The 14334-nt window shown below is 39.2% G+C and overlaps 1 protein-coding gene across 3 annotated transcripts in view; it reads left to right on the top strand.

Moving 5' to 3' along the window:
- GNG2 (G protein subunit gamma 2) overlaps positions 1–14334 on the top strand; it is a 120967-nt gene that overhangs the window by 10921 nt on the left and 95712 nt on the right. For all 3 annotated transcript variants that reach the window (XM_028109399.2, XM_088024586.1, XM_088024587.1), the window contains exon 2: positions 4930–4971. In XM_028109399.2, the coding sequence (XP_027965200.2) occupies positions 4930–4971 (42 nt within the window). The remainder of the gene's footprint in view (positions 1–4929; positions 4972–14334) is intronic.

The following is a 14334-nucleotide window of genomic DNA, read 5'->3' as shown; positions in this document are numbered from 1 at the left end:
GTTTATTTAGCATAGTGCGTGACATATAGTAACTATTTAGAGGTATCACTATTCAATTATTGTTGCCACAAACCTGTAGTAGAGCATCTTTTATTCTATCCATGGGATTCTTACCAAATTCTGGCAGAAGTGATTGTTACGGCCCAATATTAGTCACAGGTACAAAGAACTTGGAGGAAGGAATCACCCAAGGAGGACTATTTCTCTGGGGTGGCCAGATGTCACTGTTTTTTTTTTTTTTATTTTAAAATTTTATTTATTTATTTAACTGACAGAGAGAGAGAGAGACAGCGAGAGAGGGAACACAAGCAGGGGGAGGGTCAGAGGGAGAAGCAGGCTTCCTGCTGAGCAGGGAGCCCGACGCGGGGCTCGATCCCAGGACCCTGAGATCATGACCTGAGCCGAAGGCAGTCGCTTAACCAACTGAGCCACCCAGGCGCCCCTGGATGTCACTGTTTTGACTTAAGTGTCCCGTGCACTATTTGTCCAGTAATTTATGCGCTCAGTCATAAATATTTCCAGTTTTCCTTCTGAACTCATGATAGGCTTACTTTACACTTCTCTGTCCACTTTAGGTAAGTGTAGCCACATCTCTTGTATTGGCCAGTGAAATGAGAGTAGAAGTGCTTTTTACCACTTCCGCGAAGAAGCTTCTTAAGAACCAGGATGTGAGTGCAGTCCTTGGCAATTGGCAGTGGCAAAAGCACAGAAATGGGGGCTGCACTCTTGAGCCTGGGTCTTGGAGTAAAGACGGGATGGGCCTATCTACTGACCTGCGATGGACATGGGGTGGGAGTGGGAAGTAAGTTTTGCTGTCCTACACCAAGGTTTTGGGGTTGTTCGTTACCGCACAGTATAACCTAGCCTATCCTGACAGATTCATGCTGGTTACCCCTTCAAACTCTAGAGGAAAAGTATATTATTGGCAATAGTACATAAAATATGTAGCTATTGGGAGACAGTAATTTCTAATGACTATTTTGTGTGTGTGTGTGTGTGTTATATGTTGTGTTATATGTAAACATCAGGAGATAGAGTTTTAAGTTAAATAGATTTATAAGTTTCCATTTACATTTCTTTTAAAGTAACGTTTATATCCAATTCATATGGAGGAAAACTGACATAGCAAAATTGCCAGCCTATTTTTTTTTTTTTTAGAGTCAACCATTTTGCCTAAGTCAGGACTCTGAATTCTAGGCTCAATACTTTCATTGGAAAATGGTCCCTCCCATTGAGAGCTTACTCAGAATGGTGCCTTGTGAAGCAAAGAATCTAAGATAAGATGATAAACTAAGCTACACCCATGGCCTTTGTCTCCAATAAGAAAATGGTCTTCCCTAAGCCCTATGGCACTGTTCCAGTTATAAACAATAACACTACATAGAGGATCTTAAGTAATATGTCTTGAATAAATGAATGGAAGCAGTCCACAGTTTTTCCAAATGCCTGGACTCTTTCATGTTTGCATTTGAAAGATTTATTTATTTATTAGAGAGCACGTGTGCGTGAGTGCCTGCAGGGGGGAGGGGCAGAGGGCTGGGGAGAAAGAATCCCAAGCCGACTGCGCTGAGCAGGAGCCTGACCTGTGGCTCCGGCTTGCAACCCATGAGATCATGACCTGAGCCGAAACCAAGAGTGGGACGCTCAACTGACTGCACCAACCAGGCGCCCCATGTTTGCATTTTAAAATAAACGTCTTTATTTTGGACATTGGTTTAAAAACATCTTGGTACTAAAACTTATATTTATTCTTTCATAACACTTTACATGTGACTGACCGTGTACCCACAGATTTAGGCTATTTTATTTGGATAGTTTTTACTGCCGATTTTGTTTCACTTGATTATTTCATTTGGGTCTCTAAAACTACATTATGAAATACCTTGATTATTTAAATTAGGGAGAGATTAATTATCTCCAGTGTACAAACTCAAATTAATTTCATTATTAACCCAAGTTTTAAATTGATTAATCTTGGAGCGGTTAAGGAACCAAGTGGGTTTTTTTTCATCCTTAAGGAGAAGGGCATATTTGATTTGATGAATCTCTCTCCATCACAGCAGTTATGCTAATAGGAGCAAGAAATTTGCACGAAAACTTTGAATAGCTTTTATAAACCACCCAGAAGCCGGTGTGTCTGGGGCTTCTGGGAGAACAATCTGTGAGTCATTTTAAAAAACAAACACACTCATAATCACAGTGCATGTTGTTACCATGGTAATTAGGCCTGTTGAGTTGGCTTGCTTATGTTCCTGTCAAGAGAAGAGGGGGAGAGAAACCGAGAATTCAGAGCTTGGACTATCAGCTTCTATTTGCCTATTTCAAGAGAGAGTTTAGGGGGTTCTTGAAAACGTACTGGCATAGTCATCCTAAGAGGGAAGTGAGGAAACTCTGGCATCCTGCCTTTGTTATTGAATATAAGTTAGCCATATTAGTGTCGGGTGTTGTGATTCACAGAAGAGAAAAGGACCATTTGGCATTCTCTTGGGGAGAAGGAGGGGGAATAGGTCCTTTATCTGATGTATAATTACATGTAAGTCTCTAGGGTCTACCTGGGGAAGTGTCTTGTGAGCAGGTGCACAGAGCTTTAATGATCTTCTAAAAGGCACCAGATACCACTGGCAAAATGTTATTGCAGATTAAGGGATCTGCATTATAAAGTGCATTATTTTAATATGGGTAGAGACTGGTTTCAGTGAGGCCATTGTTTCAGAGCTGATCCCCAAGTAGATGAGATATCTTTTCTCTATTTTATGGAGTAGATATGACTCTTTTATCTTGGACAGTCATCTTATAATACAGGCCCATGGGCCACAGAGATTAGGGAGGTTATGTGAGCTCTTACAAATCTGTTGCCATTCCAGAGGAAAGTAAAATCAAAATATAATGTTTGTTTGATGGACAGTCAACAGAGTTATTGGGCCAGTGGTTACAGTAGGAGTGAGTCATTATGATTCTATCTGAGGAACAAACAACACCCTTAAATTAAAGGTATGAGTTAGTGCATATAAAGCTGTTTTTTAAGAATGTTTCTAAGTTTACTTTAAGAGGTCTAAGCATCCTTTTAACTGGAGAATTATAATATGTTGACCAGAGTTTTATTTCATTTTTTTAGAGTATTCCTCAAGCAGATATTAAAGCAGATTTTATTTAAAGCTAAAGAACTTTTCTGTATTAAAACTATTTTTCAGAAGGCTTGAAATAAAGTGCCATGAAGTGTGATGAAAAGGTCTTACAAACTCAGGGAGTTGGTGTGTGATTTATGCCCTTGAGAAAATATAATAACTACTTCTTGAAACTGTAGATTTCATTTTTTCTCTCACATATGGACAGAAGGCACATGTTGCTTGAGCTCTATTCTGTGCTATCTTAATTTTCTTAAAATTACTAAACCATGCTTAACTTAATTTTTTTTTCTGGCAAAGTAATTCATGGTGATTATTGAAAATTTGGGGAAAAAATGTGAAGAAATGACCCCTTCTATTAATTAGATTGTTGGTTGAACCGCATGTAACCTATTTCACAGTGGGGCGATAGAAGTTCTTTCTCTTTCACATAATGACCTAGAGGTGGGTGGTCCAGGGGTGAAAAGGTAGCCCTGCTCTACAAGATCATCGAGGGATCTAGGCTTTTTCTATCATGTTCGTCCATCACTTGAGCCTGTTTCTCTTGCTTTTGATCTAAAGTAGCTTGCCCTAAGGATCCCACTTTATGACCAGCAGGAAGGGAGAATGTTGGAAAGGAGAGGGCATGTGTATTTTTCCTCATCATTTAAGGTTTTTATATGCATCATTTCAAAGTTCCATCATGTAGAGTTTTTGTTTACTTAATAAATTATATTACTGATATTCTAACACCTTGGCGATAATTCTTTGTCTACATTTTGGATTTTTTTTTTTTTTATAAAGTCAAGGAGTGTTCTCACTAAGACAATGATTGAGAACATATTTGAGGATCTTGATGAATAGTGCCAAACTATCTCCCTGAGAGGCTGTTAGCACCAGTAATGAGTGAGAGTGCTAGGCACCAAGCACCCTCAGACTGACTTCTTTTGCAAGTCCCACTAATCATTGTTATCCCTAGGGTTCATTCTCTGAAAACAGGTTGTGTTTGGCCCTTGGCTTTTTTTTTTTTTTCTTTGCTGTCATTAATCATGAGATAATGCTTTCCTAACAACTTTGGCTCATTTAAAAGCATATGATCCCTTCTAGTCATCTGGGAATATAATTGGTTGGGCTGAGACTCTAGCACACCCACCAGTCTGAAGTGTCTTTATAGACACAGATGTTCATTTGGTCCTAGGACCCAATGTGAACTTGACATCCTCCGAAGTCCCTGTGGCTAGGGGTGTCAGTGTCTCTACTGCTGAACAGCCTACAGAAACATTAGATACTAAAGATGCCTTTATCATTCCTAAATTGTCCAAATCTACCCTCTTTAAGGGCTAGATACACACAAGTGGAAATCCAGCTCTGTTCATAACTCCTGGAGCAAGAATGTGTTCTGCCTCTGCCCCTTTGCTCCCTGTTGGGAGCAAACCGGGTTAGGTCAGGAAGGAAAAAACTTATTCCTAGTCATCTCATTTAATCATTTCTGTCACCAAGAACTCTGCTTCCCTTGAGGTTCCCAAGCCCACTTTATGTTTCATGTTTTCTTGAAGGCCTTTCTTGTGAAGGGAAGTTCACAAAGAAAGGGACTCTTATTTTCATATCTGTTTCTTAAAAGAAAAAGCGTTAACAGAATGTTTGTTCTTAGCTCAGAAACGTAAGCCTGTGAGACCCTCTGCCCTTACAGCTATTCAGCCATTACCACCAAACCCTATTTATAGAAACACTCATTTGCTTATTCAGCTCTTATGTATCATGTTATTTTTCCTTTTTATAAAAACAACAACAACAACATTCATTTTCCTCTCTGCTTTCTCAACAGCCCAGATCTGCCAGTGAGCCTCAGGCTTTGGGAACTGAAGAGGTAAGAATTAAGGAATATTTTCTCCCAGGAGCTTCTTGAATCTAACCAGAACTTGAAGCAGAAAAGATTATCTTAACTGATCCTGTAGACAAATGCATTTAACATGTGATGTTTATCCATAAGAAATATGCATAGGGGCTTTAGCAAAATTAAACAGGACTTCAGGATTTAAGAAAAAAAGCAGTTATCCTTGAAGATAAAGTCTGATTTCTCACCTAGATTTTCCCATTTTCTTCTAAAAACCTGAGCTGGAGAGCCTTGAGGTCACAACCTGAAAATGTATTCCTATGGTACCATACAGGATTAATCGGTTGCAGCTATTGCAGACATACCCTGTGCAAGACAGACATCATAGTAGATTAGATCAGAGAAGGGTAAGCCCTGTTCTTAATAGATTGGTTATAGACATTGTAGGGGCTTTTCCAGCAGCAACAAACAATAATAACAAAAGGTCAATCTAATGCTGTAGGGGTTTCTTCTTAAAGAAGCTAACTTGGCTTTTGAAAGTAGCTAAAGCCATTTGAATCTGGTTGTAAACTTGAAAGGTCATCATATTGCTGAGACAGGTGATAATGTGTTTGCCCTCCCCGATCTATAGTCAGCAACATGGGTTTTTTTCCCCCTATTTTAAAATTTAACCTCATTAGGAAAAATTTCAAGCTTTTTCCAAAATAGAGTAATATAATGGACTTCCATATCCCCATCACTCAATTTCCACAACTATCAACTCATGGCCAATATTTTTCATTTATCCCACCACCTATTTCTCTTCTTTCCCCATTGGATTATATGTCAGTGATTTGAATTTGGTGGTTGGATTTTTAATTGTTTATTTACATAACTATTTAGTGGTTATAGAAAAGTGCTAATAAAAAATACTACCTACCTATAACCTGATTTAGTTTACTGGAGCTAGTCTTTCATCCATGTATTTATTCAGCAAATATTTAGTATTTGCTAGTATTAGAAACTTAGAATCTCTCGTGTAGAGGGGCGCCTGTGTGGCTTAGTCAGTTGAGCGTCCAACTCTTGGTTTCTGCTCCGCTTATGGTCTCATGGGTTGTGATATCGAGCCCTGCGTCAGGCTCCGCACTTAGTGCGGGGAGTCGGCTTGAAGATTCTCTCCATTTGCCCCTCCCCCATTCTCTCACTCTCTCAAGTAAATAAATAAATTTAAAAAAAGAAAGAATCTGTGATCTAGAGCTTTAAGAAGAAAGGCCTGTGTGAGTATGCTTTTTAAGACCATATATAGCTACCCCATATTGAGGTTCTTTTGGATTTAAGTACTTAATATCTTACAAGTGAGTACAGAGCCATCCCTACATTCTATCAAATACAGTAGTCCCCCCTTATTTGTGGGGGATATGTTCCAAGACTCCCAGTGGATGCCTGAAACGGCACTAGTACTGAACCCTATGTATACTGTGCTTTTTCATATATATATATACATACATATACACACACACACACATATATATTTATACACATGCATACAAACGTATGGTAAAGTTTAATTATAAATTAGGCACAGTAAGAGATGAACAACAATAGAACATTTATAACAATATACTGTAAAAAAAGTTATGTGACTATGGTCTTTCTCTCAAAATACCTTATTGTACTGTACTCACCCTTCTTGTGATGACACGTGATGATAAAATGCCTACATGTGAGAGGAAATGAGGTGAATGACATAGGCATTGTGACAAAGCATTAGGCAGAGGATCACCTGTTTCCTCACAGTTGACCAAGGGCCACTGAAACTGCAGAAAGCAAAACCATGGATAAATGGGGACTACTATATTGCTCATAATGAAGACTGTCTTAGAAGTATTTGATATTCTCTGTCTGATGTTTATGTTGATTTCTTTCATGCTAATGAGTGGACTTTGTTTCAAATCAATCCAGGCAGAGTTTCTCAATGGGAGTTGCTGGCAGGTTGGATGGGACAATTCTTCATTGTAACTCTTTATTATTCCTGTTCTTGGCTCACAAAAGGCCAGTGGCATCTTCCAGTCATTGTGATATCCAGAGCACCCTAAGTAGACATTGAGAACTACTGTGTCTTTGCACACAGTTTTAGAGGGCTTGTCATTTTCCATTCTCACAAGCATTTTTGCTTCATGCAAAATTACTGATTTCAGTTATGCTCAGTGGTTCCTTATATCAGTGGTCATGTGCTAACAAACTAAAGAAAGAAACACAACGAAGCAGACATGTAAAGAAAAATGGTGTTTTGCACTACTGGAGGGATTTTATGCAAATTTTCTCCAGTACCAAATATGTTTTTTTTTAAGTCTATGTAGAGAAGCCAATTAAACACTGGGTAAGAAATGGTCAAATATTAGGGTTTGGAGCAAAATACTACTAAAGCATCAGGCAAATTGAAAAGCAGCAGTGTCAATGAAGGATATATTCATTTTCTGTTTGCTGCCGTAACAAATTATCACAAACTTAGTGGCTCAAAGCAATAAAAATTACAGTTCTGCTGGTCTGGTTCTGTAGGGATTTCACTGGGCTAAAAGCAAAGTATCAACAGAGCTGCCTTTCCTTCTGGAGGCCCTAGGAGAGAATTCTAGAGTCTACCTTTCTTTATCTTCAAAGCCAACAGCATTGCCTCTCTATGTCTTCTACTCTATCTACATCTCTTAACTCTGAAATCTTCTTTGATTTTAAGGCCCCATGTGGTAAGATTTGGCCCACCTGAATAATCCAGGATACTCTCCCCATCTGAAAGTCCTTAATTTAATGTCCCTTTTCCCTTGTAAAGGTTATATATTTACCGGCTCCAGAGATTAGAACAGGGACTTATTTAGGGGCTATTATTCTGTCTGCTACAAAGTGAAAGAGATTAGTTGTTCAGAAAAGCAGAAAGACCTCAGGTGGCAGAGGTAGGAGTATCTAACATTTCATCGTGTAGGGTTGAGCAGGGTTAGGGTTCCCAGATTGCTGAAGCAAGTTCTTGTCTGGACTCTGCAAATCCTGTTTTGTAGATATAGCCCCTGAAGTCTTTTGCTTTTCTTGGAGTATTTGGCATTGGATCCGGTGGGCAGGTTGAAGTCCCACAGCTCCTTTCTTGGCCAGACTTTTTGGTACTATGGGTGTGGCCTCTAGAGAGTGTGCTGCCTTTGGAGTTTCTCTAACTCCGGGGTGTTTGCCCACAACGTGCAGGTTCCAAGGTCTTTGAATAGTACCAAAGAAATTGGAGATTTTTATTTTATGCTCTTATGTCTGCCTGTCATATTATGTTATATGTATTAGGCTCTAAAATGTAGAAATTGGAGGAAAAAATAACATAATATTTTAGAACCTCACTCTAGTGGTATTTATTATAGCTAATTTCAACGGATGGTTTAATTTCCATCATATACCAGGTAGGTCATCCCCACAAAGTAAGAAACCATTTCTTGCCTCATGAGTGAAATAGACCACTGGGTTATTTTTTGAAAATCATCTCTGGAGTAGAATGAGCTGGAAATTTTCGTTGGAGATTTTAAGTTTTTTCAGCTATTTCCGTAGCAAGTCTCCTCTCTATCCACTTCTAGACGTTCCAACAATGCAGATCTGAAGACCAAACCTAGGACTAGCAATAGGGTAAAAAACCATCCTGATTTTTCCAAGACTGGGGGTTTCCTGGGACACAGGACTTTTGGTGCTAAAACTGGGTCAGTCCTGGGCAAATCGGGATGGGTGGTCACCCCCACCAGATGTCTAACAAATGGCTGTAGTGGAAAGTAGCTGTCATGTCCATGAATTGTTAAGATAGAAAATTTTTTTAAAAGATTTTGGTTTTGGGGTGCCTGACTGGCTCAGTCAGAAGAGCATGCGACTCTTGATCTCAGTGTTGTGAGTTTGAGCCCCACATTAGGTGTAGAGATTACTTTAAAAAATTAAAATAAGTAAATAAAGATTTTAAAGTAATCTCTACACACACTGTGGGGCTCGAACTTATAATCCTGAGATCAAGAGTAACTCACTCCACTGACTGAGCCAGCCAGGTGCCCCAAAATGGAAATTTTGATTGAACTAGGTAATGACAACAACCCCCAGCGTTTGGACTGAAGACGGCAGTGACTCCAACTCTTGGAAAATCTGTATCCACATATACATGTTTGCGCAAACCAACTTAAAAAAAAAAACAAAAATCAAAAACCCAAACCCTCAGATTCAGCACTAAGAAGAACCTGTGACATTTAGGAAGTGTTACATTTCATGCCCTACCCTTTCAGTTCTCCAGCGTTACCAGCACCCTCCTACAGGATGCCTTCCGTGAACACATCTTTAATAACTTTGTCACTGAAGTGACCACAGTACCTCACTGCATCTTTTTCAGCATGTCAGCATGTATGGAAAGTATAAAACCTGTTTGGCAAAGCAGCACAGGACTCTGAGTTTGAATCTTGTCTTTTTGTACGACAAAATTGACCTTTCCCCACCTAAGAGGCAGCATAGACTGTCCCGAAAGAGATAAGTATTAGGAAGATGATCTTGAAAGCCTGAGGGGAAGAGATTGGAGTGGATCCTGTCTTAGCATCTTTCGCAGCTCAAGAACTTGGTGCTTCCTAAACCTTCAGCTGTAGAGAGTGAGCTGCTTGCCCAGATCGAAGTAGCTGCGTCTGGGTAGACTCTTGCTTAGTCCTTCCTCCCTGCTTCCATCATACACTGCCCTGTGTTAGCCTCAGCAAGTCAGACCAGGAAAACTGGAATACTGAAGGTCCTAGGGTCTCATTTTTTACATTTCTGTGACCGTTATTTGGATATTTTTGTTCTTTAAGCCACTGGGACAAAGAAGACTGCAAGAACAGTAAATTAGCTTCCCCAGAACAGACTTTTGACTTTCAACACTCTTTTTTGTTTGAATGTATTTTTAGTGTTCCTTGTCTTCCAAACTGCCCTAGTTGGTGGGTACAAGGAATTCTCCTTCAATAACCAGTCCCCACTCCCCCCCCCGCCTTTTTTTTTTTTTTTCCCAAAATAGATTGAGCACTCTCAGTCATGGAGGGTAGGGTCTGGTTTTCTGACAAGAATAGATCTTGGATAGAACCGTGACTTATTTTGATACCTTCTTCAACCCCTTTTTTGGGTTCCTTCCTTCTAGGACAACCAATCCTGATTTCGTTTTGTTAGGACTAGCATCATTTCAGCTTTAGACCTCTGCTATTTTTTTTGTGAATCAAACAAGTTCCAGAAGAAATGAAAGCATACCAAATCATTATGCTGTCATTTAAACCCAGTGTCTTTTATTCTTTGCCAGAGAGCAATTAGAGAGTAAATGTAAATAAGAGGTCCAAATTACTATTCTGGGTACAGGGTTCGTTTGGGGGTAATAGAAATGCCTTGGAACTAGAGAGAGGTGATGGCCACACAACACTGTGGATGTACTAAGTGCTGTTGAATTGTACACTTTAAAATGGTTAATGGTTAATTTTCTGTTACGTGAATTTTACCTAAAACAAAACAAAACTGATTGGATTTCAAGTGGAAAAAGAAAAAAACTGCTTCTCCCTCTCTTTAAATTCTGTAAGAAGTCTTAGCCGTTTTAAGGCGCTCATGTTAAGTTTCTAGACCAAAATTGTTGCTCTATCCTGTCCCATTACTCAGAGAAGATGTTTAGACATAAAAGTGTCTGCAAGGCAGAACTGATGAGGAAGTGCTCCAGGGGGTGAAGGAGGGACATCTCTTGAGAGTTAAGACACTAGTTGTTTATTAAGATGTATAGGTTTTGTCACTAGATTATACACTGGCCTATACTCTGCAAAGCTGATTACAATAGAAATTTATTTTTTAAGTTGAACCATTTAAAACACTGGACAATCTTCTGTCTTTCATGGGATAGACATTGTATCAACTAGGTTGGACAGTTTTTTAATATCCTGTAGTTGCAGACTGCAACTGGATATGATAAAATGGGAAGAGTCCAGATGTGATAACTTTAATGAAATGTGAGCAAGGTAACAAATTTCAGATACCAAAATGCCTTTTATTAAAATATCTCCTTTGACATCCCCAGGGGCTGTCATGTGATCGAAGTCTGATGGGGACTTTTTTTTAAGGGATGCTTACATAAGGACTCACACAATCCTTGGTTTAATTATGAAGCTCTAAGGTTTTTTAATTCCTTCTAGATTTAGAGGCAACCATTTTGACCTTTCTACAGAGATGTAACTAGGCAACCAGTAACCACACTTAGCCAGGGCACAGCTTCCAAACTTCATAGCCATTGCATCATTTAAAAAAAATACCATTTAAATCTGCCTTTTAGCTCTGGCATATGCTGCCATGTAACCTTTAATGTCTTAGAAAATATCATGCCAACCCCCAGCTGTAAAATAGAATGGTTCCTAGAAGCCCAGCATCCTCCGAAGTTAACAGGGAAGTGTGCCTATAAGAACAGCAGTAACAGAGTTGAGAGGCAGCTGCATGCACTGTGCTTTATAGTTGGGAATTAAGAAGGTAGCTTTCATGTCTGGTGTGTGAAGGTGTAAGAGCTTAAAATCATATCCTCAGTGGGTGGCAGTGAACATTCCTCACGATATGATTAATGGAAAACATGTACAGTCACAGAGATGAAAACTGGCTTTTATTCTAGTGAAGTTGATTTTACTTTGCTGAAAGGGTGGTAACTAGAAATACCTAGTTTGATCAGTAAACAAGAACTTACTGAGAGCTTTTTATGCATCAGACACTATACGAGGTATATACTATATTCCTTTCCTGTGATAACCATGCTTTTAATTTAATTAGTTTTTGTACTATGAAAGGAATAGGTGTGTGAGATTTTTAAAATTAAAGCAGTCGAGACAGACATAAATGAAAAATAAAAGTTTCTTTCCAAACACTAATTTCTAGCCCTACTCCCTGGAGGAGCACTGTTAATAGTTTCTTGTGCGTCTTCCAGAAATGTTCATCTTTTGGTTAATCTGTATTGAAAAGGTGAACATGATAAGTGCCACTAAACCATATGTTAGTAATGCTGCTCTTCTGGAATAAATCTTTTAATTTGGAGATGCTACTTGAACTTCCTTTTGAGCTGTGCCTTTTGAAAACTGAAAAAAATGTCAGCACCAAAGTGATGCCAAATGAGCCTGGTGGGAGGGAGGGCCACACGAAGGATGTCACTGTGTAATTTTAGCCTCCCTCAAATTTACATTTACAACTTAAGTAATAAACCTTAAGGGAGTTCTCTATAATTTTCAAAGTCATCTGGAGTACATTATCTCCCTGGATCCTGTTGATGACCCTGTGACGCAGGAATTATTTATTTTATGAAGGAGGGAGCTGTGGTTCTCGGAGGTTAAGTAAGTTGCCCACTAGCACAGCTGACGAGGGACAGGATGAAGACTTGAACCTGAGTCTATTCCAAGTGCTGTTCTTGAGCCAGACTACACTGATAACTGTGAGGAACAAAGAAGCCCATGACACCTTGGTGGCTCCTGCATGACGGGGCTGTGCTGTAAAGCACTCAGAAGATCTGGGTATGAGGCCATTCTGATTCGGCCCTGGGGCAATTTATATAATGCAGTACATACAAATTAGGGTGGCTGGCGCTCTCCTCGCAGTTTCCTCACTGGCTCTGTCTGTTCCCGGTTTGTTTGTTTGTTTGGGTAATACTGGCCACAAGGGTGGGGATTTGACCCAAGCTGGGGAAGCCACAGTATTTCATCCCCAGACCATAGGAGACGGTTCAAAGGGTGGACATGTGACCCAGCGGGGGCCAGTAGGTTCTTCCTCTGGAATATTCCAACCCAAGTTGAGGATGAGGTCCCATCCTTTCTCATCTCAAGGCAGTGAAGTCACATAAGGCCGTGTTTCAGTCTGGTGAGAGAATGAAGCCTGATGCACAGAAGGGAAGCAAACGAGAGAGACAGATAATGGGAAAGGAGAGAGCTCACCAACAGTCGGAGACCATGAATTCAGTTGGTGTGAGTCAATACATTTCCATTTCCATTTTTTACTTAAGCTAATTCAAGTTGCTACAAAGAGTTCTGAATGATATCTCCAGGTCTGTTTTCTCATCTGTAAAATGGGGGTTATGATACTTGCCCTGACTATTTCGGAACTGCTGTAAAGATTAGTTGAGATAATGAATTGGAAAACACGCTGTAAATTGTAAAATTCTGTACAAATGCAAAGGATATTATTCATTGATATGTTGCACTGGCTTAGGAAAAATCAAAAGCATGAATTTACCACTCACTTGGAAAATAAGAAGTGAGAACTTTGTAAGAGCCATCTGGTGTTATGCAAAATTAAATGGAAGCTGCCAGAGTCCTCCAGATTTTTTTTTTTTAATCTTCTTTCAAATACTCTTTGAGTTCTTATAGGCACTCATGATGAATATAAGAATAGAGCTTACCTTGCTGGGCTCAAGTTAATTCAAGAAGTTTCTCTTTTCGATATGTGGCTGTAATCGGTGGCAGACATGCACACACCCACACATGCACGCGTACACACACTCAAACACAAAGCACCATATTAATATTTCAACATTTTAGCTTTTTTACTTAAGAGATTTGTGCTACATGATATTTTGCCTTCATTAGAGAAAAATCATCAAAGAAAATCAGCCTTAAAGTAGTTATGTAGTTATTCTAGTTATAGAATTTTCTTCATTTGGGAATAATACAGTTGGGTTAATTCTGGAGACAGGAGGTTAGTTGTTTTGGGCTTAGATGAGATCAGATCCATCTTTTTCCTTAATGGACTTATATCTTTGATATAAGCTTTCAGTAATCAAAATCTGAGATTATAATTTATGTCTGACACAGGAAGCAGCCCTTCATTTTTATAGCATTTTTTACTATATATGATAATACCTCTCAATGAAGGAAAACAGATGGTACCTCTGAAATCTGCTCTCTTTCTTAGATTTGCCATTTAGGCAGTTTTTATTGTAGCAAACATCTCTTTCTTCATATTGATCGTTAGACTTCCCCAGAAGTGGTTTAAAGTCTCAATCTAAGTAAGTAAGATATGCAGAAATGTGGAAGGCACCATGGAAATATGATTTGTAAGCATGAAGAAGGATGATATAGCAACCTGAAAATGTTTTACGTCTTTCACATTTTAAAATCCAAGAAATGCATCCGCCACCTTTACTGTGCTCGTAAATCTTGTGAATATGTCTTTGCATTACATGATCTCCAGTGCAAAAAGTTTGAATCAGTGGTATTTGAGCTCTCCGTTCCACACCTCACCTAGCCATTGTTTATTTTTGCCTGGGCTTGATATCAACCCCACGAATGTCAGTGTTTTCATATAAATCAAGGACTTGGAGTAAGTTCATTTTCTGAATAAGGCATACTCTTAGCCCTCAGAAAGTGTCCACTGTACTGGAAACAATTGGCATCCTCAAACTGGTTA

This window comes from Eumetopias jubatus, unplaced genomic scaffold (assembly GCF_037043125.1).
Source record: "Eumetopias jubatus isolate StellerSeaLion01/CBP00866 unplaced genomic scaffold, mEumJub1_p1.0 scaffold_7, whole genome shotgun sequence".
In the NCBI taxonomy this organism is placed as follows: domain Eukaryota; kingdom Metazoa; phylum Chordata; class Mammalia; order Carnivora; family Otariidae; genus Eumetopias; species Eumetopias jubatus.
This window is presented reverse-complemented; position numbering and strand designations above follow the sequence as displayed.